Below are 27,794 nucleotides of genomic sequence, written 5' to 3' on the forward strand. Positions count from 1 at the left end.
CTCAGAAGGGCAATTGTTTTAACACATTGTTCCTTTCCGCCGTGTTGGGACATGTTTTCAGTGCATTTCAGCACAGGCTCCAAGTTCCTCCACATTGTTATGTACTGTATGATGCAGAGACCTGATCACCTGTGTGTAATTTCTTAATTTCTTTTTCGCTAATAATTCTTCCATGCAAATTGGAACAGATGGTGAATTTCTTGAGTATCGCCTTTCCCTTTCTGTGTACACTGTAATTTAAATACATACATAAATACAATTATACTGAACTCTGTATTGCTTATCTATTTCAGTACTTGGTAATTGCTATCCTCAATGTGGTGTTACTTGGCCAGATTGTTCTTTCAGTAAAACCCAAGAGTTTTTTGTTTTCATCAAAAACTCTGGAAAAATATTCAAGACGAAATAAGTTCTTACACAGATTTCCTTTCAAAGTTGCAGGCATTGCATGTGTGGAGCTCTTCCTGGTGAGTTATGATCTAACAAAAGGTATTCTCAACCACTGAGCAAATAGTTGTGATGAAGGAAACAGGTTAAAGTAATCACAGTTGGGCATCTTATTTCTTGAGAAGTCAAACAGAAAGGTTGTTTAACTGTCATGGTATGTTTGAATATGCTTGAATATTATATAAACGACCACATGCAATCACGTGCTCTGAAGGAACTCAACTTTAACAAATAGGATTGAGCTATACACAACTATTAATGTGGCAAAAAGTCTGACGTACTATGAGTTGTTGATATGTGCTTTTATTTGTGTTCAATTGAACTATAAAAACATGTATAATGTGAATTCCTAAGTCTGCGACAGCTGTGCAGTTTAAACCGCTCTAGTCACATTTTCGTTATTTTATATTTTGTTTCCTGGGATAAAACAAAACCAATCCCAAAGATCAGTTTTATTTGTTAGCAACTTGAGTTATGCGTTATACTGTATTAAACAAACATATAGAAATGAGAAATACCTTCAACTGTACAACAACAACAAAAGACCGAGGGGAAAGAAGGCCAACGGAAATCACGGTCAAGTAAAACAGCTGTTGATCATGATGCTGCCTGTGATAAAGAAAGTAAAAGATTATTTACAAATCCACAACCATTCCTACTACCATTCTGTACATTTAAACAATAAATCTTGAAAGAATGCTTAATGGTTCATATTCCATAAATAATGCAGCGGGAAAAAAGATGGCAGGGTTAAACAAAGAAGACATTATATGTGACAATGAAAGAAGAACAGTTTAGCATCTGCAGAAATAAACAGCATACTGCCTCCAAACCTTAACTTTTCAGTTAACATTCATCAACTTCCTGGTCCCGTAAAACAATCCATTAGTAGATCTCATGCAATGTGTTTATGGCTTCTTAAATAAATGTCAGGTGTTGTACATCCATCAGAAGTGCCCAATGAGGAGATTTATATTCCTGGTGGTACCAGTCTCCTCTTTTGCAACCTGATTTTTATTGTTTTATTACCTTAGTAAAGATCTTCAAGCCACTAACACTTAACACTTTGTTGTTAAGAAGTGAGCGCAGCTGGATTCAAAAAGAGTGGTTACTTGACTTCACATTGTGGGGGGGGGGGGGGTTAGTTATTAAAAGGCAGTTGATGTTAAAAAAAAATGTATAAAATTAGTCAACACAAATTTTAACATTCACGTTCACAAAATAACTCAATTGAAAAAGAAAAGTTGAAAGTGCCGGAAAACTGGAACAATTACAAGCAAATTCAAACTGCATCCTCATGTGAAGGCCTTGCCTCCTGCCAGCTGCATGCTGTATGGAAAATGTTGTCTTACTGTTCATTTCTTTACAGACCGGACAAATTAAGAAGTCTTTCACCATGAGACTGAAAGGAAAACAGCAAACTGTTCCACGGCTGCGTGCTGACGGACAGCATTTTTAAGAAACCAGCACCATCTGTTGGGCAAAGAAGAAAACTGCTTCTTTCTTTGACTGACTTCGAGGGCAGATTGTCTCATCCGGCCTTAACCGCCCCTAATTTCCAACCACAGGATGGGCGTTGAACTGGCTTTTGCACTGGTGCAAAGTTCAACATCATGGAAAGAGCTCAAAGCTCATTTGTGAATAATCCTCTCTCGCAGTTGATGCAATACCTCCGATAGGCCGTGATTGGAACCGTGTTATCCAGCTCGGAGTGCAGTAAGGAAATCATGCACCACTGCTGGACAAGTAAAATTGTCTGTGTGCGTGTGTTACCACGGTGAAGAGCGAGTACATGTGTTTGGATCTGAAAATATCAACAAGATACATCCAAGAAAGCAAAACCATCCAAGGCAGCACATTTGAAAGCTCGGTGACTCTCCTGTGAGCTCATGCACAGCGTGCTTAGCACCAATGCACTTTACAAGGAAACATGGAAAATCATATGCACTGTCATCTCTGTGTGTTGTGTTATATATCCAAAAGATGACTATTTAGGATTTTCTTTTTATTATTTACTCTACTCTATTTATCAACATTTTACCGGTGCCTTGGCCTGATCCCTTAGAAATCCTCTTGAGCTCTCCCAAGAGTCCAAAAGTGGAATTTCAGTCCAGAGTTGAGTTTGGATCCAAAAACTTAATGTGTTATTTTGGGTGGCAGTCAAAATTGATTTAAAGCTGTTTTACTGTTCTTCATACATCCCTTAACTTAGTGCTTATCCCCTTTCAGCTGTGACAATTGTTTAGCGTTTTCCAGTAGAAACAGGTCAGAGATTTGTCAATGCCCAGCAGTCAGTGCAAACTCGCCTCTGATCTCAGAGATTGCAATCCAAAGACTTGTGGAACAGTTCAGCTCAGATGAGGCGGCGGAAGCTCATGTCATTTACGTCCAGATCTCAGTTGGGACCATGGCCTCCTTCGTTCCAACAGAGGGCATGAGGTTATGCTCCGACAGGAAGTCCAGAGGAAACTGGACCAAGAAACCTCGGATTTTACGCAGCTCCTCCTGAGCGCGGGTCAAGTCGGTCTGGGCCAGGCCGGGCTTTGACTGGAACTGCTCCAGCTCAGACATGTTCCTCACCAGAGACGACGGAAGGCAGCGAAATACCTGAAGAGGACAGCACACACATGACTTAGCCTTCACCTACTTACAGACTGGACTGACTGACATTGTATTAGGCACAAAATATCCAAAGAAGAGCTCCGTTTATTTGTAATTCTTTCATTTTCACAGACATTGACATATATTTTCTGTATTCAGTTCATCTGGAGTCAAAATGATAGTTCAGAAGTGTCTGTTAAAAATCTAATTAGTATACAAACAACAAATTTACAGTCTTTTTAATCCGCTTATTGGTCTTTTATTGCTCAGCTATAATGGAGAAGGAGTAACATGAGCTCATATAAATTTATTTCAGGTTCAGCATTAGTATTAGATGAGTTCTGCATTGTATTTTCGCAACTGCCAATTACCTTCTCATAAATTGTGGCATTGCGGCCAGCGGTGGTCATCCACACCTCCTTATAGAAGCGATCACTGATAGGATCAGACAGGTCGATGCTGGTGTCAGTGTGACCTCCAAGGTTGGTCCTTTTCAGGAGGAGAACAGACAGGAAAAGGAAACAGTAACTTTAAAACGACTGGAGAAAAAAAATCTACTTAATCTATTTTCAGATTTAATAAGGACAACCTTATTAATATGGCACTTTTAAAAACAGAGTGCTCTCACAAATACAAAAGTGAGCATTTGGAACGGTATATAGACATGACAAGTTAAAGTTTAGAATGTGCCCCTAACACACACCTGAAGCACTCCAGGCGCAGCTGGAGAGCGTAGGGTCCGGCTTCATATTCCTGGCCATCCATAACAGAAGACACCTTTTCACAGTCCTCAATAATCACGGCCACCTCACTGTCACGTTTACCCAGCATGCTTCTGTCGTTGATGTTGGCAGAACCTGAGAGAAACACAAAAACGTCCACCTTATTTGGTGTTGATATTAAACGCTTTGAATCATATCTGCTGTTATGAACACAGTTTTGTCTGTTGGGAGTATTTTGCGAGTGAGCTGCTCCGTATGAGCCAGCAGGTGGCACAACAGAGCTACACAATGCTCAAGTCATGAACGCAAATTAGCTGCACACTTAGTTGAGGGGAGGAAAAAAATAAAATTGAGCCAGATTTTCAACTTCATCACATGATGCTGGCGGGAAGGCAGCGTGGTTGGAAGCAGCTGGTGAAAACAGCTTGAGGATAAAAAAAAAAATATAGCGAGAGAGGGAGAAGAAGACGAAAGAGCAGAGGAGAGAAGCACTGACCGATGATGACTGTGTTGTCGTCGGCGATGAGCATCTTGCTGTGGACGTAGATGAGCTCCGTGACAAGGCGCCCTTCCAGCTCACAGTGAGTCCGCAGACCAGCGAAGGAGATGTAGTTCATCCAATGTTCGTCCACTGAGAAGCAGAAGAGCGCAGGGACACAAAGACAAATCACTTTGCCAACTGTAGCCTTAGTGCCAGGCATCAAAAACTGTTTATTTTTCGACTTACTCTCTTTTTTCAGCTGGGAGATGATGGAATGTTCTCCTCTGATCATGGTTCTGATGAGAGAAGTAATTACATTCATGACTTAAATGAGCATGAGTCTCTTTCTCTATAAAACTGTGAGACTTCTTAAGGTGTGTGCATTGTACCTGTAATTGAAGTGCATGACAGCCTGAATGGCATTCCCTCCCCCTGTGGTGATGTCTCCCTCAAAGCCTGGAAGCAGAGGGGTGACCACATACACCCGGTACTTCTTACCCTCCCTGTGGGCAAACAAACATTAGCCATATAAAAGACACAGCTGTAGGAAGCAACAGCAGAAATACCCAGCACAGAAATTTACTTCCTATTCCCGTTTAGTCTTTCTGTCATGTATCTTTTTTTGTCAAGTCATGTCACCAGTACCAAAAAAAAAAAAAAAAAAAAAAAAAAGCACACTTCCTCTAATCATAAGTGTTACATCAACAAATAAAGGTTTAATATAAAAGTGAAATACTTGTGCGCCCTGATGATCCTTTCAATGATGGCATCTCCAATCTTGTTGTAGACCGTCCTGTTGTCGGCGCAGCTAATGAAGAACTGGTTCTAAAAAGAGAGGAGGGAGTGAAACATGGCCTCGAGTGTGCAAGTACAGTTCTCTGTTATTCAGTAATGAATGAAATAATAAAGAACAGATCCAAGTGATTGCCCATGGAGCCATCTCATCCCTGATATATATCGGTAAATCCTCATCATTAACTAAACAAAAGGGAACAGCTACATCCACCTGCAGCTGAATAATGTGAAATGCTCTTCTCGAAACAGCATTTATCAACGCTGCTTTACCTCGATGTAGATGTAGTGTTTGCTCTTGGCGATGACCTGAATGTAGGCATTATGGATGGACTCTTCGTGGTACTTTATTCCTGCCGACCAGTCTGCTGCTGAGCGCAACACCTTATACATACACAGGCAGAGGATTAATATAGCAATAATTCTCAGGAGGGCTGCATCTGTTTCATTGGCAGCACGAGTAAATACTCCATAAATGTAGAATAGAGAGTTACTGCCAACAGTTGGCAGGAGGGAACTCATCGACCATGTGTTATATATTGTGTTATATATAGTATATTTGTATTTACTGCAAACAAAAAGGCATTTTTTTTTTGTTTTATCTTGGATCTCATTACCGACATGCTTATAAATGATATATCCACAATACAAAAAAATATATACAAAATTAGATTAAAATACATATTCCACTGGCAAAATCTATGGAGTGTCATCGGGGGTGCGCTTGATAGATATAAATGGAAAAGCTGTGTACTGTGTTTGCAGAGGAGCACAAGGTGACATTACAGAAACATGATGGACCTATGACAGGATCTTCATGCTCTTATTTTAGTTGAACAGTTCACTTGAACATTCGCCTAAAAAACATTAACAGTCAATGGTGAGTTCAAACCTTTGCGGTTATGTAACTTTTTGGCCCATGGAGAGCTTTTTTTTGTTTTGTTTAGTTTTTTTGGTTAATGCTCATTCTCTTTTATCTCCTTCCAGCAGTGCTTGCAGACTGGAAAGCAGAAGATAGTGTGGGAAAGTGAGAGTTTCATAATTTTCTGCTCATGGCTCTTTGTTGCATGCACTTTGTTGCTTTTTCGGCTGATTTTACAGATTAAAAAAAAGTTATCTGTACACCTATGGTTCACTATAGTTTGGGATTGTAGTCAGGCAAAAAGCTAATGTGTGTTGTCTTACCTGCACGTTGGCATTGAAGCTGTCAGGGACTTGGTATCTGAGCTCATTGGCGCCAGCGTGAGACTTTGGCAGGAGGAATGGATAAGATAGAGAGCGATATTTTGGCTTCATGATCTGTTGGAGAGACAGTTGGAGAATTGTGGCAGAGAGAGGAGTAGGTATAGTGTCAGAAACAGGGCGTGGGGAAACTGTTGCTGTGGAAAGCATAAGTGTGAGGATTGAGGATTTTTTTTCCCCCCACCAGTCCAGCCAAGCGTTTCCTGTGATTAATCCAGGTCAGTGTTTACCCATTTATATTTCACATTGATGTGCTGCTTGCTGTAATTATAACCCTGAATTTGGTTTACTGTAAAATAACACTTTCAATTAACCAAAAAGGGAACTTCTTCAGATAAAGAGACTTTTTTTGAACAAGTTTATGTTAAGTTTCTGTATCAATATACACAGTGTATATGTGTGTTTATGTGCCTTTGTGAAGTTCCAGCGTTGAATGAAGTGTCTGGCTACATCTCGGGCGGCTCTGCCGTGAACCACTGAGGCTATGTCATGCCAAGGCATTCTGGGAGTGGTGTATCTGTCGATGAAGTCTGCACAGAGGCCGAGAGGGCACAAGAAAAAAATAGGAAGAAGGAAATGAAATTTCAAAAGAGGTAGAGAAAATATAAGAGATGGAGTGGAGCGGTATGAACAGGAAAGAAGTGAAAGAGCAGATCAGAGGAGGAGGAGAGGAAAAAAAATGTTTTATAATATTCCACGCTAAATGAGTTTTTCAGTTCACGATTCCTTTCCATCAAACTGAGTTTTAGGAGTTTTATAACCCAAAATATAGAGTAGAAATTTGAACTAAGCAAAAGAGCGACCTAAATGAGCAAGTATAGTATGAGGGAATGCTACAGACCATCAAATGGTTTCTCCAGCTGAATCCAGTCTTTGTAAACAAAGTTGCAGTAGTCTTTTCCATGCCAGAAGCGAGTGTTTCCCTGCAACTCCCCAACACCTGTCTTCAGGCTTCGCACAGAACCACTCCCTAAACACACACACACACACACGCAGAATAAAAATAGTATGGTAAATAGACAGCATTCATTGTGTGCTTTTATCTCCAAAATCCCCACAAAGTGCCTGTGAATCACTCATTCTCACTCACACCAGCACCCAGATGTGAAGGCAGGAGAGCATGTTTTTGCTTTTTGGTTTTATTGTCATAGAGACATACCAGCGCTGTCCACGCTGCTCACGCTGTCGGCGTGCTGTAGAGTGTGTTTGTGCAGGTGTCTGTACAGACTGAAGCGAGCCCTCCTGTTGCGACCAATCCCCTTCAGCTTGGGCAAGTCCACCTGATCGGTGGGCAGCGTCCCTCGCCCGTTTCTCTGGGATCCGCCATCAACGCAGGACACGCCCTTAGTGGACGGAGCAGCAGTTGTGCCAGTCTGCGACTGTGAAAATAAGAGTGTTACAGTTTAAATACTTGTAAAATATTGCATTCATCGGGATTTAATATCTAGAAACCATAAATATTAATAAGAAAAGCAACGGAAATAAGATTTGAATTTATGATGAAAGGATTAAGGTTTAGTTATTACACTAAAGTGACCACAGAGGGATTGTTAAGGTCAATAAATGAGAAAAGGTTTGGGGAGTTGTGCACAAAGAGGTCTGTTCCACAGCAGGAACTGCAGAGGTGTTGGTTGGTGTTATGATTTTGTATTCATGCACTACACAGCCACCACAGGCTAAGCACTTTGTCACCATCTGCTCACACTGAATGTGTGTAAATGTGTGAAATAGCTTTCACCATTTCCTCTCCTCTGCTCTGCTCTACCTACTCATATTTGAACCCTTCATCAGGCAGTTAGAACCACATTTACTGCCGATGACTCAAAAAAAAAAAAAAAAAAATGCTGACAGGCAATTTGTTAATTTTGCTGTGTGTATCTGTGCATATTTTTTTTGTGTCTCACCTGCTCTTGGGCCACAGAACGAGTTACGCTGCCAACATCCGTCAGCCGGTGCTCACTGTCGTCCCAGCGCCCATAAGCCAGGTCGATCCCGCCTACAAAAGCCACTGACTGGTCAACGACGACGATCTTCTCATGATGTGCCCAGAGATAGACAGAGGAAGAAACATGGTCTGGATGACGCATCACCTGCACCGCAAAAACAAAACACCACAGCATTAAGTGCACTGACATAACACGAAACTTCTGGGTAAACCACCGAATTGCATCCTTCCCCCATTCCCTTTCACTTGCCTTAATGTTGGGGTGCAGGTGCATGAGGGTCCTCTTGCTGTAGCCTGAGTTGATGCCCAGGGCAAGCTCCACCTCTTTATACAACATGACAAAGATGCGCACTCCCTGTTGCTGTTGGCAGAATATTCATGTGAAAAGGAATTCACATCTTTTGCTGAAGCACAAGGAGCAATATCGTGTGAAATTCTCTGTTGTTTTTTTTTTTTATTATAAAATAAATAATGCCAAGGCTGCACAGCTTGATTCATTCGTCACACTTTTTGACCACTGTAGCTGCTTTGGCTGAGCTAATTTGAAACTAACTAATTTGAAAAAGACAGAAAAATAGAAAATAGTTAACAATGCACAATTACAAAAGATTCCCTGCGTATGTTTGATCTGAAAAGTATCCACATCATCTCTTTTACATACAGCTGGATTTACAAAAGCAGACTTAAACAGAAACATTTAAGAGTAAGTGCATTAAACGCGTACTTAAACACTGTGTGGTTTCAACATATTAATATAATATTCTAATATTATAAGAAGTGAAAACAAAGTTAAGTAAGCAAAGTTTAAGTTAACCCTAACCCCCTCACAAGTGCAAAGCAAAGTACACCATCCCCAACGTGGGTGTTTTTGTTTTTTTTTTTCTGTCTTGCACCTTTGTCAGTAGGTGTGTAAATAATCTTGTCTTATGTTCATATTTAAACAGTGAGTCCCTGCAGTTTTTTGTTTCCAAATGATCCCATCAGTTTCACCTGTGAAGATGTGGGCACACCAACGTGCTCAGTAAGTTGCAGGGAAGTCATAACTTCAATCCATGAAGGTGATGGAGGATAGATTTACCCTCACTGCCTGCGGAGGCCAGCTGATCTCACACTGTGGATAAACCCAATATTCTTCTCGAAAGTCCTCAAACTGCGCAGGGGATCATTTTAGCCTAAATAAAGCTGTCAGTCAAGATAAGACTTACTGCTTTGCGCTTGAGGATACAGTCCAGCCTCCATCTGTTTCCCTCCACTACAGGTCTCTTCAAGAAGATCTCAGGACTCAGCCTGATCAAAGGGGAGACACAGAAACAAATATAGATCAGCAGAGACGCGACAACAAAGGTATTATTTCATCCTTTAACACTATAAACACCTTTTTGTCCTGTACATATGACCAGGGGTGGACAGTAACGAAGTAAATTTACTTGAGTAAAGGCGCCATTCACTTGTCCGGTCCATGTGTTCACCTACTCCTCTTCCGTGTGTGTTAGTAACCATGGTTACCAACGAGCCAAGCTAAGGCTAAACAGACTTAGCTTTCTAGCTAGCTACATTAGCATAAGCTGAGCTAGCTAAAGCGCGGAGCCGCGACTCTAACTCACTAATCCTCGCCTCCATTTTTGCCGTCATCCTGAATCTATAACAAGAAGTACGATCATAAAAAGAGGCAGAGGAGGAACTGGACATGGAGCACACAGGACAGCAGAGACAGCAACACGAAGTAACACACGACACAACCAGCAGAGACCGGAACCCTCACAGACCCCCCGGAGTTTCAGACTGTGTTCATTGTTTCAATATGAAATATGTTTTGGACAGACTAGAGACTGGACCAGACCGGACCCCCCCAGAAACTATAGACTAGACCAGAGGTCTCCAAATCCAGTCCTGGATGTTTCCTGATTCAAATGAGTGACTCCTGATCAGACTTCAGCTGACTGTGTTGGAGCAGGAAACATCTAAAACATGCAGGACAGTGGTCCTCCAGGGCCGGAGCTGGAGACCTCTGGACCGGACCGGACCCCTCCAGGACCGGAGCTGGAGACCTCTGGACCGGACCAAACCCCTCCAGGGCCGGAGACCTCTGGACCGGACCGGACCCCTCCAGGGCCGGAGACCTCTGGACCGGACCGGACCCCTCCAGGACCGGAGCTGGAGACCTCTGGACAGGACCAAACCCCTCCAGGACCGGAGCTGGAGACCTCTGGACCGGACCAAACCCCTCCAGGGCCGGAGACCTCTGGACAGGACCAAACCCCTCCAGAGACTAGAGACCAGACCGGATCCCTCCAGGACCGGTTCTTGTTGGGTTTCTTTAACTGAAGGTATGTTTGAGTAAAGCTACTTTCCTGTATTTCTTTAGGATTTTTTTTAAATACTTTTACTCAAGTAATTTTTTAAGCAAATACTTGTACTTTTACTGAAGTAATATTTTGAAGACATGTCTTTTACTGGTATTGGAGTGATATTTGACCAGGAGTATCTGTACTTTGACTCAAGTAGTGAAGTTGTGCACTCTGTCATCCTCTGCATATGACAGACATGACATAATGATTTATTGTGGTCTCATGAGCCACTCATGTAGGTATAGTGAGCCCACATATTACAGAGGCTGACTCCTCATTGGTTAAGGCCATAAGCTCCGTGATTACAGCTTTGCAACAGAAGGATTTTGGCCACGTCAAACAATCAGACATTTGGCTCAGAGGGACTATAAATTATTACATTTGACATTTCATTAGCAGGAACATTGGATAAGGGTCAGGGGTGACAAATGCAGTGTTCATTTTTTGTTAGGAAACTCTAAACAAGACACTACATCATAAAGTAGAAAATACAAACTCCCTCTACTAAACCAGTTGAACTGGTTATTCATAATACATCAGATTTGCACCTTGTCTGTTAAAGTGCAGGTTATTGTGCCTTCAGTTTATGACTTGGAGTCACTCTCTTTTATTTATTTGCATTTCTTGATTTTCAATTTTCGAACCTTTTCCCCATATGCTTGCTGTAAGAGATTTGCATGCATGCAAGCACAAATACAAAGCACTTGGTGACCCAGCTAAACATTATCAAGTCATCTCACAGGTTACATAATAATTTCTGAGGCCGGGGTTTCTGAGGTAAGAAAAAAAAAAAGCCCTAAACAAACAGAAAATTCAGGAGAGACAAAGAGCATGCAGCGGAAGTGTAAATAGATATGGAGCCTGCATCCTTCTGTCGGCGTATTTCTATTCTTGGTGTGTGAATGAGGCTGTAATTAGAGCCAGTGCCATTATACTGCCGAGCACGGAGCCAAGGCTTTTGGGTAATACATTAGTAATGTGCAACGGCATCTACAACACTAACTGGATATCAGTGTCAAGCTGTCAGCTCATTCTTTGTCAACAGTCTGATGATGGTCTGGGTGTTTTACCAGACCACTGAAAAAAGCCATCATTTCTATACTGTATTGTGCAGCATCTACAAACACAGTTCGACATTGCTGTGTAGTTTCTATATCTTTTGGAGCTTTTGTGTTGAAAGAAGGATCATAGACATACAAAAAGCCGAGCTGATAGACGTGTGATGGAAGATTCCCGTGAAGTAAGAATTGTAGGAATGTGTTGGCATCAACCATACAATGCTCTTTTAAGAGGAGTTTCAGGTTTTTTTTTTATTCAGTTTGATGATTGAAAGCAGAGAGAGCGAGAGAGAGTGTAACACAGTAAAAGTTCCAGGGTGAATGACATTGTACGCTCCTTAGACTTATCTCATCCAAAATAGGCCAATGCATTCTTGCCTCTTAAACTTACAGTTGCATAGGGCATCATTTCCTGCTGAGGCCTGTATCATGTGCCAAGACAACTGAGCTGGCCAGCTATCTTTGGACCTCTGTGGAATTCTGTGGATTTGGGAATGCTCTTACAGTGCTAGCGTTACTGAGCCTACAATTTTTTTTTTTTTCAAAACTTGTGCGTAAGTCTCTATTTTCAGAGTCTTTGTCACATAACTTTATTAAAGCAACCCAGTCAATGTGATTTCACACTGACCAAAATGGCAAGGAAAGGCAACGATGAAGACAGGTGAACACTGACTGGCTTTGCAAATGTTTTAAGAGGGAGGCGATGAACTCAACATGTTAGACCTGAGGGACATAACACATTTTGTTGAGTCATAATCATAATGAAAGTAATCATAGCTTTTGTTTGTTAACAATGTTAAGGCCCATGATGCACCTTTAATTCCTAACAGCGAATCCTGGCTTCAAATCAATCCTTTTTAATTTGGCCTTGAATTTCACTCACTTCAATATCACCATTTCATTAAAATGTTTTCTCTTTGTTTGATCTTTAGGGGGCAGGGGGGAGTTTCAATGCATATTTGTGATATTTACAACAGATGTTCCTCTGTTTCTGGTAGCATTGTCTAATTTTTTATGGCATTATTCATAACTCAGTCATTCACTTTCTTTTGCATTGTCGGTATGAAAAGTGCCATACAAATAAGGTCTGAAGGTCTGAAGGTCTGAACAGCATGAATGAGGACCAGTCACTCCATCACTGCACTATAAATCATTAAAAAACAGAGGGAAACTTTGTCTGATTACAGTGAAGGGAAAAGAGCACTGAAGAAACAGAAAGTGAAAGTTAGTTGGGCTAAGTGCTTTTTGTTTTGTTTGTTTTTCTGTCTTTCACATTTGAAAGAAGTCAACTGTTGAAGCTTCAGATACAGCTTACTGGGCTGTTTATCTCTTTTCTGCCTTCTCACACTCTCAGCGCTGACGTAGAGACACACTTCACATGCCACAAAAATTATCAACCACCACACATGTGCACACAAATGAGAAACTTACCACCAGTCAGTGATAAAGATTTCCTCTTTGGCCTCCTCCAAAGCATCGGCCAGGTCCTCCATGTAATTCTTTCCATTCACATACCTGCAATAAAACATTACAGTTATTCATGAGATGTCGACTTAGAAGGACATGCTCACAAAAGTAAACAAGCATAAGTTTCCCTTAGAACAACATACAGTAAAGTTTTCCTGCTTTAATGCATTGCCTCGAAATTACCACAAAAATCTGTGAAAATAAAATTAAAAAAAAAAAAAAAACAGCATGACGAGGAGGGTGATGACTGTTCACTCCCCTGACTCTTAACACTTGGTGTCATTGTGACATGAGGGTTGTTCAAAGGCTCTTTTTTCCCATCAGACCATAGGATCACAGCACTTCTTCTCCTCAGGCTCCATGTTGAGAACAAAGATGGAGCAAAGGCAATATCACACAACTGATTTAATATCAGGGACTCTGCCAGCTGAGGGAAGAAATATGAAAGCCAAGAAAAAAAAAAAAAACAGAGACCTGGCAAAGCAGTAGAAAGAGAGTAGATGCTGAGTCCTCTCAATAGATTTCCATAGTTACCAGTGAAAGACTTAGAGAGGAAGGCAGACGAAAAAAACAACATGCAGAGAAGATCACTGGCTTTTTGGGTGCAATTTATTTTTTCGCTGCAATGTGCCGCTTTTGTTTTACATCGCATGAAGTAGTTGTGATCACACACCAGCACCAGGAGTGGCACAGTGTGCTTACCATTTGGAAGGGATGTTTTTCTCTTCCTGCGCAAATGACCCAAAACGGTGGTCCCGCAGGAAAGCCTTCCCATGATTCCTCACGAAGCTCTCGATGCTTTGGCCCCACCAGCGGGCGTGTCTGTAGCTGCTGCACTTAAACACCAGAGTCCTGCAGGGAGGAATTACGGAGACACAGGCCCAAAGCACATTTATGCCAAAAAAAAAAAAAAATGAGTCAAGACTTGGATCTAATACCTTTAACTGAAAACACCAGTAATCATTTGTGTGTTCCCTCGGCAAGATATTAAAGCGTGGTAATTATTCCTAAAATGAAAAAGGCCCTGGTTAAGAGTGGAGGGTGGGAGAAGAAAATTATAAATCCTGTAACAACAGCTTAAGGCAGAGCAGCTATAATTTTATAGTCTATTGTTTTGGGTTTTCTTTTTCTTGGAGCATTTAATAAATGCATCTGCTCTGGTCTTTGTGCTTGTGTTTATTCATTATAGAGCAAGTGGTTGAGATTTAAAACCTTACAGGGTGAAGTTGGAACAGCTCCTTAACTGGAAGATCAGAAGCAACAAAGCTGAATGCGACTTCATTTTCAGCCATTTTCAGCGAGCCTGCTTTTATAATGATATAACGTTGCTCACCTGGACACAAAAGGTTTAACGTCCGAGGCCTGGCGGTCGAAGAATGTCTTTCTCTTTTACTGCAAGGAATCACTGAGTAAAAACTGAATGAGGCAGGCTGAAGAAAAATGTGCCACCTTATTGGAAAATAATTCAGGTGGTGCTCAGGGGAAGAAAACTGAAATGATACTTTTAGTTGAATGTTGAAAGGGCAAAACAGAGAAAGAGAACCGAGCATGGTCGTGATTTGAGTTTTATAAATAAAATGTTCGCAGTGATCTCAGACACAACCTTTTTGTTTTTAAGTGTATGAACAAAGCACACACTCCTTCCCAAGCCTTGACCTAAATGCTATCAGATTCCTCTTCAACTGTTCACCAAGTGTTAAGTTTTTTTGGGTGAGTCAATCTTGGGAAAGCTTCAAACGTCACATTACAGCATTCAGCTGTCACAACCAGAGTACATCATAACAGGTGGAACTGCTCAGCACCCAGAAAAGTGGAGTGTCGAGTGCTTGGACAGTGTTGTGCGATACAAAGTCGCCATCTAGCCTCAAGCACAGACTCCGCCCACAGATACCTTGCAGTCACGGCAAGTCCAGCGGACCAGCTAACACACTAACAATAATACCAACCAGCACTGAAATATCCACAGCTGTGTGTAATCTATGATGACAGTGTGAAGGTGTGAATGGAGAAGCGTGTGGAGCTGTGGGAAGACACAGACACACAAACACACACACCTGGAGAGGCTATCAATCCGCACTCCATGTTTGGTCTCTGTGTCTTTGGAGTCCATCTTGATGCTGAACTCTTTATCTACTAGCAGGACGAAGGAGATGGCCCCAGAGTCTGGCTTCATGTACAGCAGGCATGAGTCCTTCACCACCAGCCAGCTACACAACACACACACACACACACACACAGTTGTCATTGTCATCGTCATCAGGATTTATAATCTGTTTATTTGTTTAATCTCCTCCAGATATCAACTTGATTTATTACTTATATTTTTTTTTGTTTTTATGAAAGGGTGCAGGAAGAAAATCATCAAGGGGATGTGCAGTAGGTGGATGGGCTGAGCATCTCAAACGTGTGGGATAATGTTTTTTTGTCGTCTTTAGAAAATAATAAGAACAGTTCACCTAATAATTAAGCTGTGACAAACAGAGAGAGAGAGCAAAACATGAAGCTGATGAAGAGAAGGGCATACATGTGCCAATACGCCTGGTCTACAGATGAGACTTTGTTTGAAGACCACAAAATATGATTAAAGATAACAGTTATTATTAATATGGTATTATAATTATATGTGGAATGACCCCCCCCCATCTACATCTACTCAACACCCATATCATGATAGCTTCCTGCCAGAAATCTCAATCTGGAATGTTTCATTTCTTGTGCACGAAACATCCATCACACCCACATATTTGACAGCTTTGCCAGTTAAAAGAGGAGGATTTGTGTGTTTCTGAGCCATGAAGACATGAAGACAAAAATATCAGTTTAGCTAGTAAGGAGTTTCACTTGAAACAGCCATGGCGTTACAGAAAACTGTTCACGATTTATTTGAAAAAAATCTCACCACAGGAATGTGTAATGATCAATGAAGTTAAAATACTTCATTCTTTTAAGCAGCAGAGTACGGTTTTCTTGCATACTAATGTTAAGTGACCATAGAAACTAAAACAATAGGTGGAAGAATAAATGAAGCGCAAACGAATAAGGACTGTTCAAACTGAAAGACAAGGACAGAGACAGACAAAGGCGCGGCGCGAAAGGACGCCGGTAACCACACACCGTTTGGACCAGCGGTAGCACACTTGGCTCTGACCACAGCAATTCATGCCAGGGATACGGTGTCCACCCGAACGCTTATAGATCATTCCTTCCCTGAAGGAGGACACAAACAAATTATTGAATATCTTCTGTAACATTAAACATTGGTTAAAAAGTACAAGACAAGTGGTGGTTTGTAAATGAGCACATTTGAGGAATGTGTCCAAGACCTGGCACCAGATTTTGATCCTAATTCACCCGATCTCAGATAAAATGCTCTGAATGCTTGACTCTCCTGACAAATAGCAGGTAGAAGCCCCTGCTTTCACAGAGAACTGAAAGGTTTGAAAGAAGATTAAATGCTCACAGTCCTTTGGGTCCCAAATCATGAATGAAAGACAGCTGGCTGACGTCAATGAACTCCATCTGAGAACAGGCAGAAAGAGAAGACAACGGGTTCATACGGCGATGTGTACAGACACGAGCGATACATGTACTCATCAGCACCTGAGCAGGGAACATCTCTGTGCACATGTACCCGCTGGATGCTACTCGACTCATTTAAAATGATCTCAGCCTGTGTTGTCACATCAGACCTTTACTTGTTATGTGTCTACAGTGATGAGCAGCATTAACATGTCAGCACGCAGCAGGCACATTGCAAAGACCATGGTCCATTTTGAAGCTCATCCAACCCTAATGGCAAAGTAAGCAAGCGTGAGGGTAGTTTAGTTCACTACAGACTGCATAGTGTATGTCACGTCCAAATTTGCTATTTTACAACCCCAGCGGTTTGGAAAGTGTCAGTAATCACTGATGGAAAATCTTGTAGATGCAATTGTTACGTTTGATGGGGAAAAAAAAGTTGAATTTGTTTGTCACCATCACACTTAATTTTCCATCCACGAGAATTTACATTGCCCTCAACAGGAGCTAAAACAAGCAATGATAATATGATTACATTCCTTCGCTGTGTCAACGTAAAGCAGACACAGTGTACTGGGTAAACACACGACTAATCTGCATCAGAACTCACTGTCCCAGCGTGAGGGCAGAGCACGGCGAACTGTAGAGATGCACCACCGGTTATACATATGCTCGACAAAGTGATACATTGGTTCGAAATTAGAGAAATAATTAACACAATTGGTATGAACTTGAGCTTCATTCAGAGGTTATGTCAAAGTGTCAGCGCTTGCAGAGCTTAGTACGATTACTCACAGTGTGGTGATATTTGCGGTACATGGCCATCCTCAGCAGCTTGTTCAAATAGTCTTCTAATTGTTTCTGTAGAAACACACACACTATGTTTGGCCCATTGTGAGTGTTTTAATGACAGAATCCATGCGCACAAACACACTAACATGCACACACAAAGACACGCACATTCGGAGGATGTTTTTTAGGGCAGATGTACTGTGGAAACGAGTGAGTGTCAGGAGACCCTCCTTGACGTGAAGGTAAGCTGTGACAAGAGTGAATTGTACGAAGGGCAAAAAGGGGCAAAGAGGCCGCGTTACTGCAACATACCCTCCGGCTGGAGACCTGCTCGTCTCGGACCAGATCGTCTCCTCCCCCCCTGGGCAGGGAGGGCATCTCCCTCACCTCGCTCTTCCTCACCGTCCTTCTCCTCACTGTGTGGCTGAGACAGAGCACAGAGGGCATTAAGATCTAAAATGTGAAAATGCTTCTCACATTGAACACTTTCATACTGCTCTATGTGTCATCGTTACAAAATATGGAGTCACCTCCCATGGTGGGAACTACCGTGGAGTTTAAAGGTGGATGTGCCCCAACCCATGAGCAGTGAGTGCAGATGTTATAATGAGGTAATGACGACTGAGGACTCATCTAGTCATGATAAGTCATGAAGAAGTAACAACCACCCAGCACTCATTGATCAGAACATCAGCGTGATGAAAGCAATACACCCCCCGAGCTGAAAATGGAGATGCCAAAAGCTGCAGTTCTTCAAGTCGCCACTTGGCTACAAAAACAAATCAATCTCCATAAAATAAATTAGATGATAGAATCCTTTATTAGGCCCTCAGTGGGGAAATATGTCCACTGATTTTAAAATGGGAGTTTTGCAGCAGAAAAGAGCATGTTGATAAAACCTGCACATACAACAGATTTATGTATGGGGCTAATTAAACTCTTAGGTAAGGTATTTACCAAATTCACACTTGTTGTCACTCTTTACATTATATTAAAGTTTAAATGTATGCCTACTTAACATTTAATCAACATTTAGTAACCTGGGAGTCAGTCGCGCTGAATTGGTGATGGCGGCCCACTCTGTACTGGACAAAACTTCTCTCCAGAAATCCGTAGGTGACATCACAGAGGCTACGTCCATCTTTATTTACAGTCTAAACCTGTCTTTAGTTGGCCTTTGTCCATGTGGGAATAGATATCTATGCATGTGTGTGGGCGCCAACCTGCGCGAGGGCAGCGGTATCCTCATGAGGGTCTTGTATGTCCTCAGCTCTCTGTGCAGCTCTATGAAATGTTTCTCCTTCCTCTTTACAAGCCAGGTAAATTCACCGTGCTTCAGCTCAATCTTAAACACCGCCGGCAGACTCTACAGAAAGAGAAGCAATGAGCAGATGGACGGTAAAGCAGCGAGCGTGTTTGAGTGAGACTTGTTAATACAGTAAATATTACTGATGTCGGTCATTAAAACTGCAATAAGAGTTAAAGCAATGAAGTCACAATTACAACCAAACATAAAATATAATTTTTATGTATTTCTCAATACTGTTGGCAACAGGAAGTGGAGCCATGTAGAAAATGTTTTTAAAATCGTGTAGCTGTGCGTGCGGCGCACCTTGTTGACACTCCTATGGTGCGACAGATTGAAGCGGTCCTGAGCGGTGGTGAACCTCTCCACTTCCATGATCCGGGCAGTAATGGGCACAGTGGGGAGGTAAACTTTAGCACTGGACTCCTTAAAGCCCACTGTGGCGTACACTGCTGAAAATGGAATACGACAGTCTCCTAGGAGAGAAGTAGAAGGAGGAGGAGAGAGGCGGGTGGTCAGTTTGGTTTTTCTGCTTTTGCATGTAGGAGTTGCTCGGGAGCGAGTAGGCTGCTCGGCTGAATACTCTGCTTTTTGTTTGAGATTTTTATGCTTTGCCGTGTTCGCAGTGTTCGGTCAAATGTTTCTGTTTCGTCTTAGGTGAGGTTTGCGAGATCTGAATTATGCAAAAGGAAAATCCACCCTCATACTCTTGCACTCGGTTTTCAGTTTTGAGGTGCATTCAATTGAAATATTCCTTCCTGAAATATCCTTCACTTGGGTTAGGGAAACCCTGGAAACCCTGGAAACTGGACAGTCTCAGACCTTTCGTGTTCGGCTTTGATCACCACACGAACCTTGTTTGTGAATTTTGGGTCTGGTTCATAGCCTGAAATTTTATCCCTTCACATAATGAACAGAAGAATAGGCTCCTTTGTTTGGTTTAACCTGTTTGCCAAGTGTCTGAAGAGTTATTGTTCTCAAGCACATAGAGCGTTTATATAACTGAGGTTAATGTGCTTTCCTCTAAGTATCACTTTATTAGTGGAAAAAGTTATGCTACAGACAGAGAAGAGGCAAATACATACCTAAGGTATTTCCATCGTAGTCGATCTCCTCTCCCTCCTCGATATCGAGCTCTCTGGCATCCAAGCTTTCCACGAGGTCGGCCATCTTGATACCGTCACGTGTGTCTGCTGTGTTGTCTGAAACTTCAAGGTTCACCAGGTTGAGGTTACTGGTCGTTGGCTGAGCCTTACCCAGCATGATTAGCAGTCCGCTCCCAGAGCAGGGTGCACCTAAAGAAGATATAGTAGTAAGCAAACCTGAGAATACAGAATATGGGTTTATTGCACATTTTGTGAGCTTACAATTTGGAGGATTTTTGCCTTATGACAGGAGCAGGACAGAGAAATGGAAACGGACTGCACTTACAGTGTAAGTGACCACTCAAAGCTTCACAACGCTACAGACGCACATTCATTCTTCACACATTTCCACATTGTGGAATGGAGGACGACTCACTCAACCTCCTGTATCACCGCTGCCAATGATTCCTGCAGTAAAAGGCCACTAAGGACTCGGATTTCGTGGTGCACCACATGAGCTACAGCTCACTTTACGCACGCTGTGACCTTTACTGTCCAATTGTTGAAACAGACAACAAGCAAACATTATGTAGTATACTGTAATGTCAGTAATGTTTCATTGGGCTGGTAATTTAGATTATAACATTTGTGACTTTGCAGTCCGTCCCAACATGAGACAGACACTGTTTCTAATGTTTTCTTCAATCATATAATGTTTGATCAGATGATCATTTTTGGACTTAGAAAGCCAAATACGTCGATGTAAATAAAATATTTTTACATAAAAAGTTTTTTCTGTTGAACTCGCTCATCGTCATGCGTCCATTACACGTAGATCAAGATGAGCTGTCTGCTCTCCCCATGAGATACAGGTGGAATCCTGAGTTAAACAATTCATCATTCTTGATTTTATGACTCCTAAACATGACAGAGGTCGTGCACGCCCAAAGCTACGCTGCCCAGCGCGCATAGGTGACGTGACACGTTAGCAACTACTTAAAAAGATGTATTTCTCAATGAATCATGCATGAGTCACAACTGTGGTTTGCAGTTTACAGGATGATTCGACTAGAATTCCCATTAATACATAAAGTCATTCTGCCGAGTCATGAGTTCACTGATTCATAATCCGAAGATGAAAATTTTTGTGAACTTCTTCATGAAAGGTATTGAGAAAACATAAATCCAATAAAAAAAAATAAAAAAAAACAACCCTGCCGACTTCCTTTTGACTTTGAAGTCATTAGATAAACTTTCATTTCCATTTGTGATGCAGGGCTGGCTACAAAAAAGCAATACTGTATATGATGTAAAAAGACATTGCAGAAGCAATACCAGAGTCCAGTACATTGAAAAACTAACTTTTCCATAACATAATGTTTCTATTTAAAGCTATTGCAATTCTAAACAGCTGGAAATAAAGAAAATGGAATATAATAGAAATATGGTATAGCATAAAATGATAATAAATGTGCACTATATTAAAGTATGTGAACAACACTAAGGATTATTGGCAGTTGACAATTTGGTGCAGCGGTGGCAGCGATGCTCAAAGCCACAGTGTACCCACAGTTGGGCAACATGCTTCCTTTCCTCTGACCCAGAATACATCCGGTTGAATGGCCTGAGTCTGGCTCATGTACAGCATGACTGGAAAACGCTACTTCTGCATCTGGATCAGTCCAGACGAGACCATTTCTGGTAGACACACAAAATGGCAGTCAGTAATTTTGCCCATTGTGATGTGCACATGACATTTCTTGGCAAATAAGACACCTTTCACGAAGTATCACTTCATCGTCTGTGGCATTTTGTCAGTATTACATTTTGTGATGGAGAAATACTGTTGATGTGCTTTATTGTGTAAGCCGCCACTGTACTGTACCTCTCTAAATGTTACTAAAGCGTGCATGTTCATTCATGCCACACTAGCAAAGCATTAGTTATACAGTACACAGCACATACAGTCCAAATACTCAGTTCTCTCTTTTACTTTCTCTTTTCTCACCACTAAGTATGGCAGAAAAATTCTCACATCTGAAAACCTGTTAGACCTGAATAATTAACCTTCTCATACGTTTGCTTCGCAGCCGCTCCAACTTTTTTTCCCAGACTCATCAGCCGTCATCCATAATATCACATAGTCACTACAAGAAGCAGAGGCAGGGCGTGGGAAATAACTACAGTAGCACAGTGCGTACCTTTTAACAGCCTCAACCTTTCAATTACAGGACTGCCCATTCTCACAGGGGCCCAATAACAAACATCCCTGCGAGTCCAGAGAACATGGAATAAAATCGTCTGGAGGAGCTGGGAGAGGGCGCACCTGCATCGGCAGATAGACTCTGACAACAGATTTCATCAAAAGGTTGTTTTAGTTTGAATGGAATTTTCCATTCTATGCCATTTCTTGGTGTTTTACATTAGCATGAGTTGTTTTACTGTCCCCCATCATGCTGTTTCCCTGTTTCTTCTCCTTAGCCCTCTCAGGAATAAATCTTAACTGACAGACTAGATCAGAAAGGAATGCTCATCTCTCTCTGTGATATATGTGTTTACAAGCAACTCAAATGGCCCCTGCCTTTGCGCCCCAGCTCAGCCTCTTCATTAATATGAAGTAATGAGCCAAGCCCTTGTCAAAATTATAAATATCTGACAGCAGACCGAAAATAAAAGAAAAAAAAAAAGGAGGTCAGTTTCTGTCTTTCTTTCTTGGCGTAAGGTTAGTAAAGAGGAAGCGATGAGATCTGGGTGAATCACTGGATTTCTAGACCGTTTTATGTCAAGCATGTTTGGGCAGGGCCAGTAAAAGAACACAACTGTCCAGATCTAGTTAGAAAAAAAGCAAAACACATCCAGCACTCCAAGCGTCAGAGGGCACACATTTGCAGGCCACCATCTTCTACTGACCAGATTCACTTAAGGTGCAACTAATATCTCTGCTCCACCTCTACCAGTTTAAACATACAGGTCTGAAACTTTTTAAATGAAATCCATCTTAAAAAATATGTATATATAGATAAAAATACTCTAAAATCTCTAAAAAAATCTATTTCAAGCTAAAAATGTCTGTGACAAATAAATAACACATGAGCAACTACAGCCACAGATAACAACTTCACAGTAAACATTCGCACTCTGTTGAACAAGCTCCAACACGCTCAGTCAGAAGAGTCACCAGCTGCCTGAAATTACTTAGTCTGTTTGCTCCCACTTGTCCCTGTGGAGCTATTTAGTCTTTTCATTCATTCAGTCATTAATTCGTGTTGTCATTCTGGTCTTTTTTTTTTTCCTGAATAAAGATGTTAAACGTGTGAAAAAAAGTTCAAACTGTAATTCTGGTGAGATTACTAATTGTTTAAGAGACAAAATATGATAATACACAAATAAAATTAATCATTTAACTGGTCAGTTCATGTTTTCAGACTCATCCAGATGGAAATTTGTAGTTATTCTAACAGTACTCTGTTCCTAACATTTCAGTAAATTCCTCCGGGCTACTCATTAAATCTTTTTTTTTTTCCCCCCATTTCCAAGCAGAGCATTTTTTTTCCCATTGGCTCTGGAGCTCACTTTCCTCAGTCACATTTTGTGCAGTGGGACAACACTCTCAGCTAAAAACGGAAAATGTCCATGTGTCCCCGAAAAATTTGGCCATGTGGGAAATACACTTTCTATTTATAGGCCATTAATGAAAATAAAACAAATGTAGGAAGACTGAAATTTTATGACACATGTTGGATCAATAATTCCATCATATACCTGCAAGGAATAATTACACAAATTAAAACGTAAAGCCAATACAAGGACAAGGAAAAGGGAAAATAAATGTTGAACGAAAAAAAGAACTTTATTATTTACGACAGTGCGGTCGCATCCCTGCTCTAAGAATACACGTGACCTGTGACTTGAACTGGGATTCTGGATGTGGGTTGAATATCTTCATGTGTGGACTCGCATGTCACACACAAGCACATGCACATATGCACAAACCACTAAACCACATATATATACATGTATAAAACAAAATGAAATGTGAAAGACCAGAGTCAGGACCAGGATGTAATGGCACTAGCAGTTATCAGTCTTCTCCATTCAAATGGAACACAGCCTGCTTCCTGCTTCCTGTCTTGTTGGCGTGGCAACAGTTTGAACCACCAGCAAGCTGCTTATTTATTAGCGTCAAACAGAAGCAGTGTCCGCCTCTCCTCTCAAATGTCAATTAGTTGGAACCGATGTGCTGTGAGATCATTGATGAAGAAACGAAAGCATGATGAGTGGGAGAGGAGCCGCAGATTTTGGCAGACGGAGAAATTACAGCGAGAACTCATGCACTTGTCTTTTTTAACATGTGACACATGGGAAGTGTCGTCTTTTGCCAATATCTATCTATTAAATGCATACTGCCACACTTGTGAAGCAGGGACGTACCATCATTAATTCTGATATGACTTCAAATCAGATCTAAATGTTCTGGAGGACGATCCCCAGTTTGTCTGGCCGAAGGCGACACTGGAGCCAATCCCAGCTGACCCTGGACAAGTTTGGGTTTTATAAATCGACAAGGACATGGCTTACAAATTTTCCAAGATTAGAATTGTTAATAATTTACTATCAATCTTTGTGGAACAATGTATAAATGAAAACTTGTTGGAATGTTCAGTAGGATAGTTTAATAATTAGGCTGCTATTTCGTTACACAGTATTGATTGTGGCTTATCTTCATTGTGGGTTAACTGCAGTCAGTGCAGCAACAGCTGATTCATGAATCCCTCACGCACCTTCCACCTCCTTTTTTGGTTCCACCTAACCTCCTGAGATTTACTGTGACCTAAAGCACTTCCCTCTGTGGTTTTGATATGAGAGTGCGAGAGATGTGCAATAGTTTTTCTGTGGACTTCAGGAACACACAGGAAGGAAGACAAGATCACTGTGTCCATGTGTTCTCGACTACCGGAGAGAAAATTCTCCATTAGTAGCTGCTGCTGTCCAAAGTTAAGTTTAGCTCTGCAGTTGAGTGTCTTCATGCCAAAAGTTTGATTTAATGCCAAACTTCTGAGAAGCTTTGGTCTTGCACGTATGAGACTACGCCTCCCTGCTTAACATTTAATTCAACACTCCCAAGGACATTTAGAAGTCACACTGCAGAGAAACAGATGATTTTGCGACGATCCTGCAATTCCATTATTTACAAAACGCCTGTCGACCAAACGAATGAAAGTTTAGCAAAATTAATCAGCCAACATTAATTAGACTGAGGCACATCCAACTGCATAGCAGATCGTCGCAATTCATCGTCGTGGATGTCAGTTTGATTATTTTATGTTTGAATTTTGCAAACAAACACAAGGTATAATGTACTATAAATAAATATTGGAATATATTTGTTTATAGATGTCGTGTAAATGATTTTGACTGGAACACAAAGTCGTAAAAACACATGCTGTGCCTGAATTACAGCATTTGGGAGCCCACTGACCTTCACTCTACTTTCTGACCAACAACTAGTCAGCGAGAAAGACCAACAATGAACACCATCCTCACAGTTTAATTCAGGCTGTACTACCATAACTAACATTTGCCATAGCTGCTTCTTTAATCCAAGAATTTCTCTCTCCCAGTGACAAAACGATCCCTTCACACCTACTTGTCTTAAACAATGCAACACTACTTCTACCACCACCTGAGAAGTGCTGGATAATTGAAGATACCACTGGAGGCAGATGCAACATCTAACACAACATCAGAAGAAATGCTGGTACTGATTACCCATGGAGTGTCGTGTAAAAATAGATTACTTGTGAAATGCATCATTGATTCCTGGATGCGTATAATAAGTTTGGCATTTGCATCGTGCTGCAACAAACACGGTGGACTCACATCATTCTAAAGACACTGTGCACACATGTAAACCTCATCTTTGCATAATGGACTGCCACTCGCTGGTGAACATAATGCTTGCACACACAGACACGGTACAATAAAGACGACATAAACATAGCTTAGCGTTTGCAGATTGTGTGGTGCCAAGCTCCTCATGACGCAGATGGTACAAAGAGAGAGAGAGAGAGAGAGAGAAAGGGAGAGAGGGAGAAGATGGAGGGAGGAAAGGAGAGAGAAGCAATGAGAGAGGTCTGTGACACCTCTTTTTCTCTGCCCACACTAAAGCTGCCTATTATCTAATCCTTCACACCATGGATTGGGGGTGGGGGTGTGGGGTGGCCAGAGAGGCAGAGAAAGCAAGAGTTACAGTAGATGCCAGAGAAAAGAGAGAGCGCAACCGTCATCTTCACCAGAGTGGCATTCTGCTGGTGGTAACAGAACGCATCATTGTACTGAAGGAGTGAGGGGACCGCTCTCTCTCTCTCACTCGCTCTCTCTGTGTCAGCCAAGTCTGACTCGGCCCTGCCAGGGCAGCCAAAACTGAGCCTGGAAATCACCAAACTATAACTATAAGCAGACCGCTAAATGGCTCTGACTCACCATGAGGGCAGCAGCAGGACAGGGAGTGTGGAAAAGGGCGCATTCATCCAAGTGACCACCTCCAGTCACCCCAAGTACAGTAAAGCAAAAAGCAAAAACTCCACTGAGCTCCACCGCTTTGGAAACGCGGACATCAATTTTAAGAACCTGGGCGAACTGAACATAAACTACCTCCATATGAATCAGCTTGCTGCGTCGAGAGATGAGAGGTGAAATAAGAGTTTTTGGGATGTCACCTTTTTGTCCTGGATGTCAGAACTTAGCAGATTTATACGCGCAGGAAAGAAATAGGTCATGGAGGTGGCATGACAGCCAAGTGCCACATAGGCATTTCTTTTTGACCCCATCAGTGTAAGTGAATCACATGAAATCGGCCTCTACTCCGTGGAGGTGTCGGTCTCAGGCTGCTCCTGTTGTGGAGCGGGTGACGAGCCACGCAGCCACCCAGGAACAGCGTCACGATGCAGATTGAGTATGGAAGCTGCATAGATACTGTGCCAATCCCGTGAACCCAGTCCGAGTTACCCACAGACGCCACAGGGTTAGAACCGAGACTCCTGTACTGCATCTGGAACAAATTAACTTGCCTGCAATGCTAAAAGTATGTCAAATCCGTCCAATCCCTCCTGAGGAAACTGCAATGAAGTTAAGCTCTTGTTATATAACAAGAGCTTAACTTATATGTCTTTTGCTGTGAATAGTATGTGGCTGAGGACTAAAACTCTCGGACCATTCTTCCGCTGTCCAGCTTAATGATTGACATTTCTCTGGCCGTTTCTGTCACAGAACAGATCCATGCAGTGAAATGGACACTTGTTTTCTTTGGTAGGTAATGTTGGTCATACAGCCATAGGCAAAAAAAAAAAAGAAAAAAAAGCCTGTCCACAGCTAATGCTTGTGCAAAAGGAAGATGGCTGCATGCCAGAAGACAGGATCATGTGTATCAGTTTCACAGACAGAAGAATAGAGAGGAGTGACAAAATATCTCCAGTTTTCAGCTGACATTCAAACCAAAGCAACTAACTTTCACAGCAGGGTCCCGGAAAAGGGGAAGCAGCTCTCCAACAACAACACATACACCTGTAGAGCCTCAAACAACAGGTAACACAACACTTGACGCTTTTTGAAAAATCCTCCAAACAAGATGAACATTTCAGGCCGACTCTTCATAAAATCCAGCTTCAACACAAAAGAACACCTGTGACAAAGTCAAACATGCGTTGCACATTCTCCCCCGTGATCCCAGTGAGTGTCCCTGAGGCTCATATCTCTGCCCCCCAGGCCTTTGGACGCAAATAGACCAGGGCAGACACAGAGAGGAGCAGCAGGGAGGGGAGACATTACCAACCTGCTCTTCTTGTGGACGTGCAGCCCACATGTTGTCCGATCAGTCCAGCTGGCTTGACTTTTAAATGGACAGCAACAGTAACAGACACGCACAAACACACCCAAGGCAGCAGCAGCAGCAGCGGCGGCAGTAGACAGGGCTGTGCCTCCTCTGCTCTG

The 27,794-nt window shown here is 41.9% G+C and overlaps 1 protein-coding gene across 1 annotated transcript; it reads right to left on the reverse strand.

Moving 5' to 3' along the window:
• Positions 1-734: 734 nt before the first annotated feature.
• On the reverse strand, positions 735-27,794 carry pld1a (phospholipase D1a). Its single transcript, XM_029494345.1, has 26 exons — positions 27,637-27,794; positions 19,806-20,015; positions 19,072-19,196; positions 18,638-18,780; positions 17,727-17,838; positions 17,418-17,483; positions 16,564-16,622; positions 16,218-16,310; positions 15,158-15,310; positions 13,806-13,955; positions 13,068-13,151; positions 9,436-9,517; positions 8,481-8,591; positions 8,190-8,375; positions 7,445-7,658; positions 7,127-7,255; positions 6,697-6,815; positions 6,229-6,342; positions 5,317-5,427; positions 4,988-5,076; positions 4,641-4,754; positions 4,498-4,547; positions 4,267-4,401; positions 3,752-3,905; positions 3,420-3,537; positions 735-3,054 (listed from the first exon to the last, which is right to left on the reverse strand). Exons 2-26 carry the CDS (start codon positions 19,981-19,983, stop codon positions 2,830-2,832), a joined length of 3,114 nt encoding a protein of 1,037 aa, XP_029350205.1. The 5' UTR covers positions 19,984-20,015; positions 27,637-27,794; the 3' UTR covers positions 735-2,829.

Source organism: Echeneis naucrates, chromosome 22 (assembly GCF_900963305.1).
Source record: "Echeneis naucrates chromosome 22, fEcheNa1.1, whole genome shotgun sequence".
Lineage (NCBI taxonomy): Eukaryota > Metazoa > Chordata > Actinopteri > Carangiformes > Echeneidae > Echeneis > Echeneis naucrates.

Excerpts from the sequence above, each read along its gene's own strand:
- pld1a (XM_029494345.1), bottom strand. The coding sequence starts at position 19,983 with ATGCTGGGTAAGGCTCAGCCAACGACCAGTAACCTCAACCTGGTGAAC. Across the intron at positions 3,906-4,266 it reads CGACAACACAGTCATCATCG|GTTCTGCCAACATCAACGAC; the intron begins GTCAGTGCTTCT and ends TGTTTCTCTCAG. Across the intron at positions 3,055-3,419 it reads ATGCCACAATTTATGAGAAG|GTATTTCGCTGCCTTCCGTC; the intron begins GTAATTGGCAGT and ends TGTCCTCTTCAG.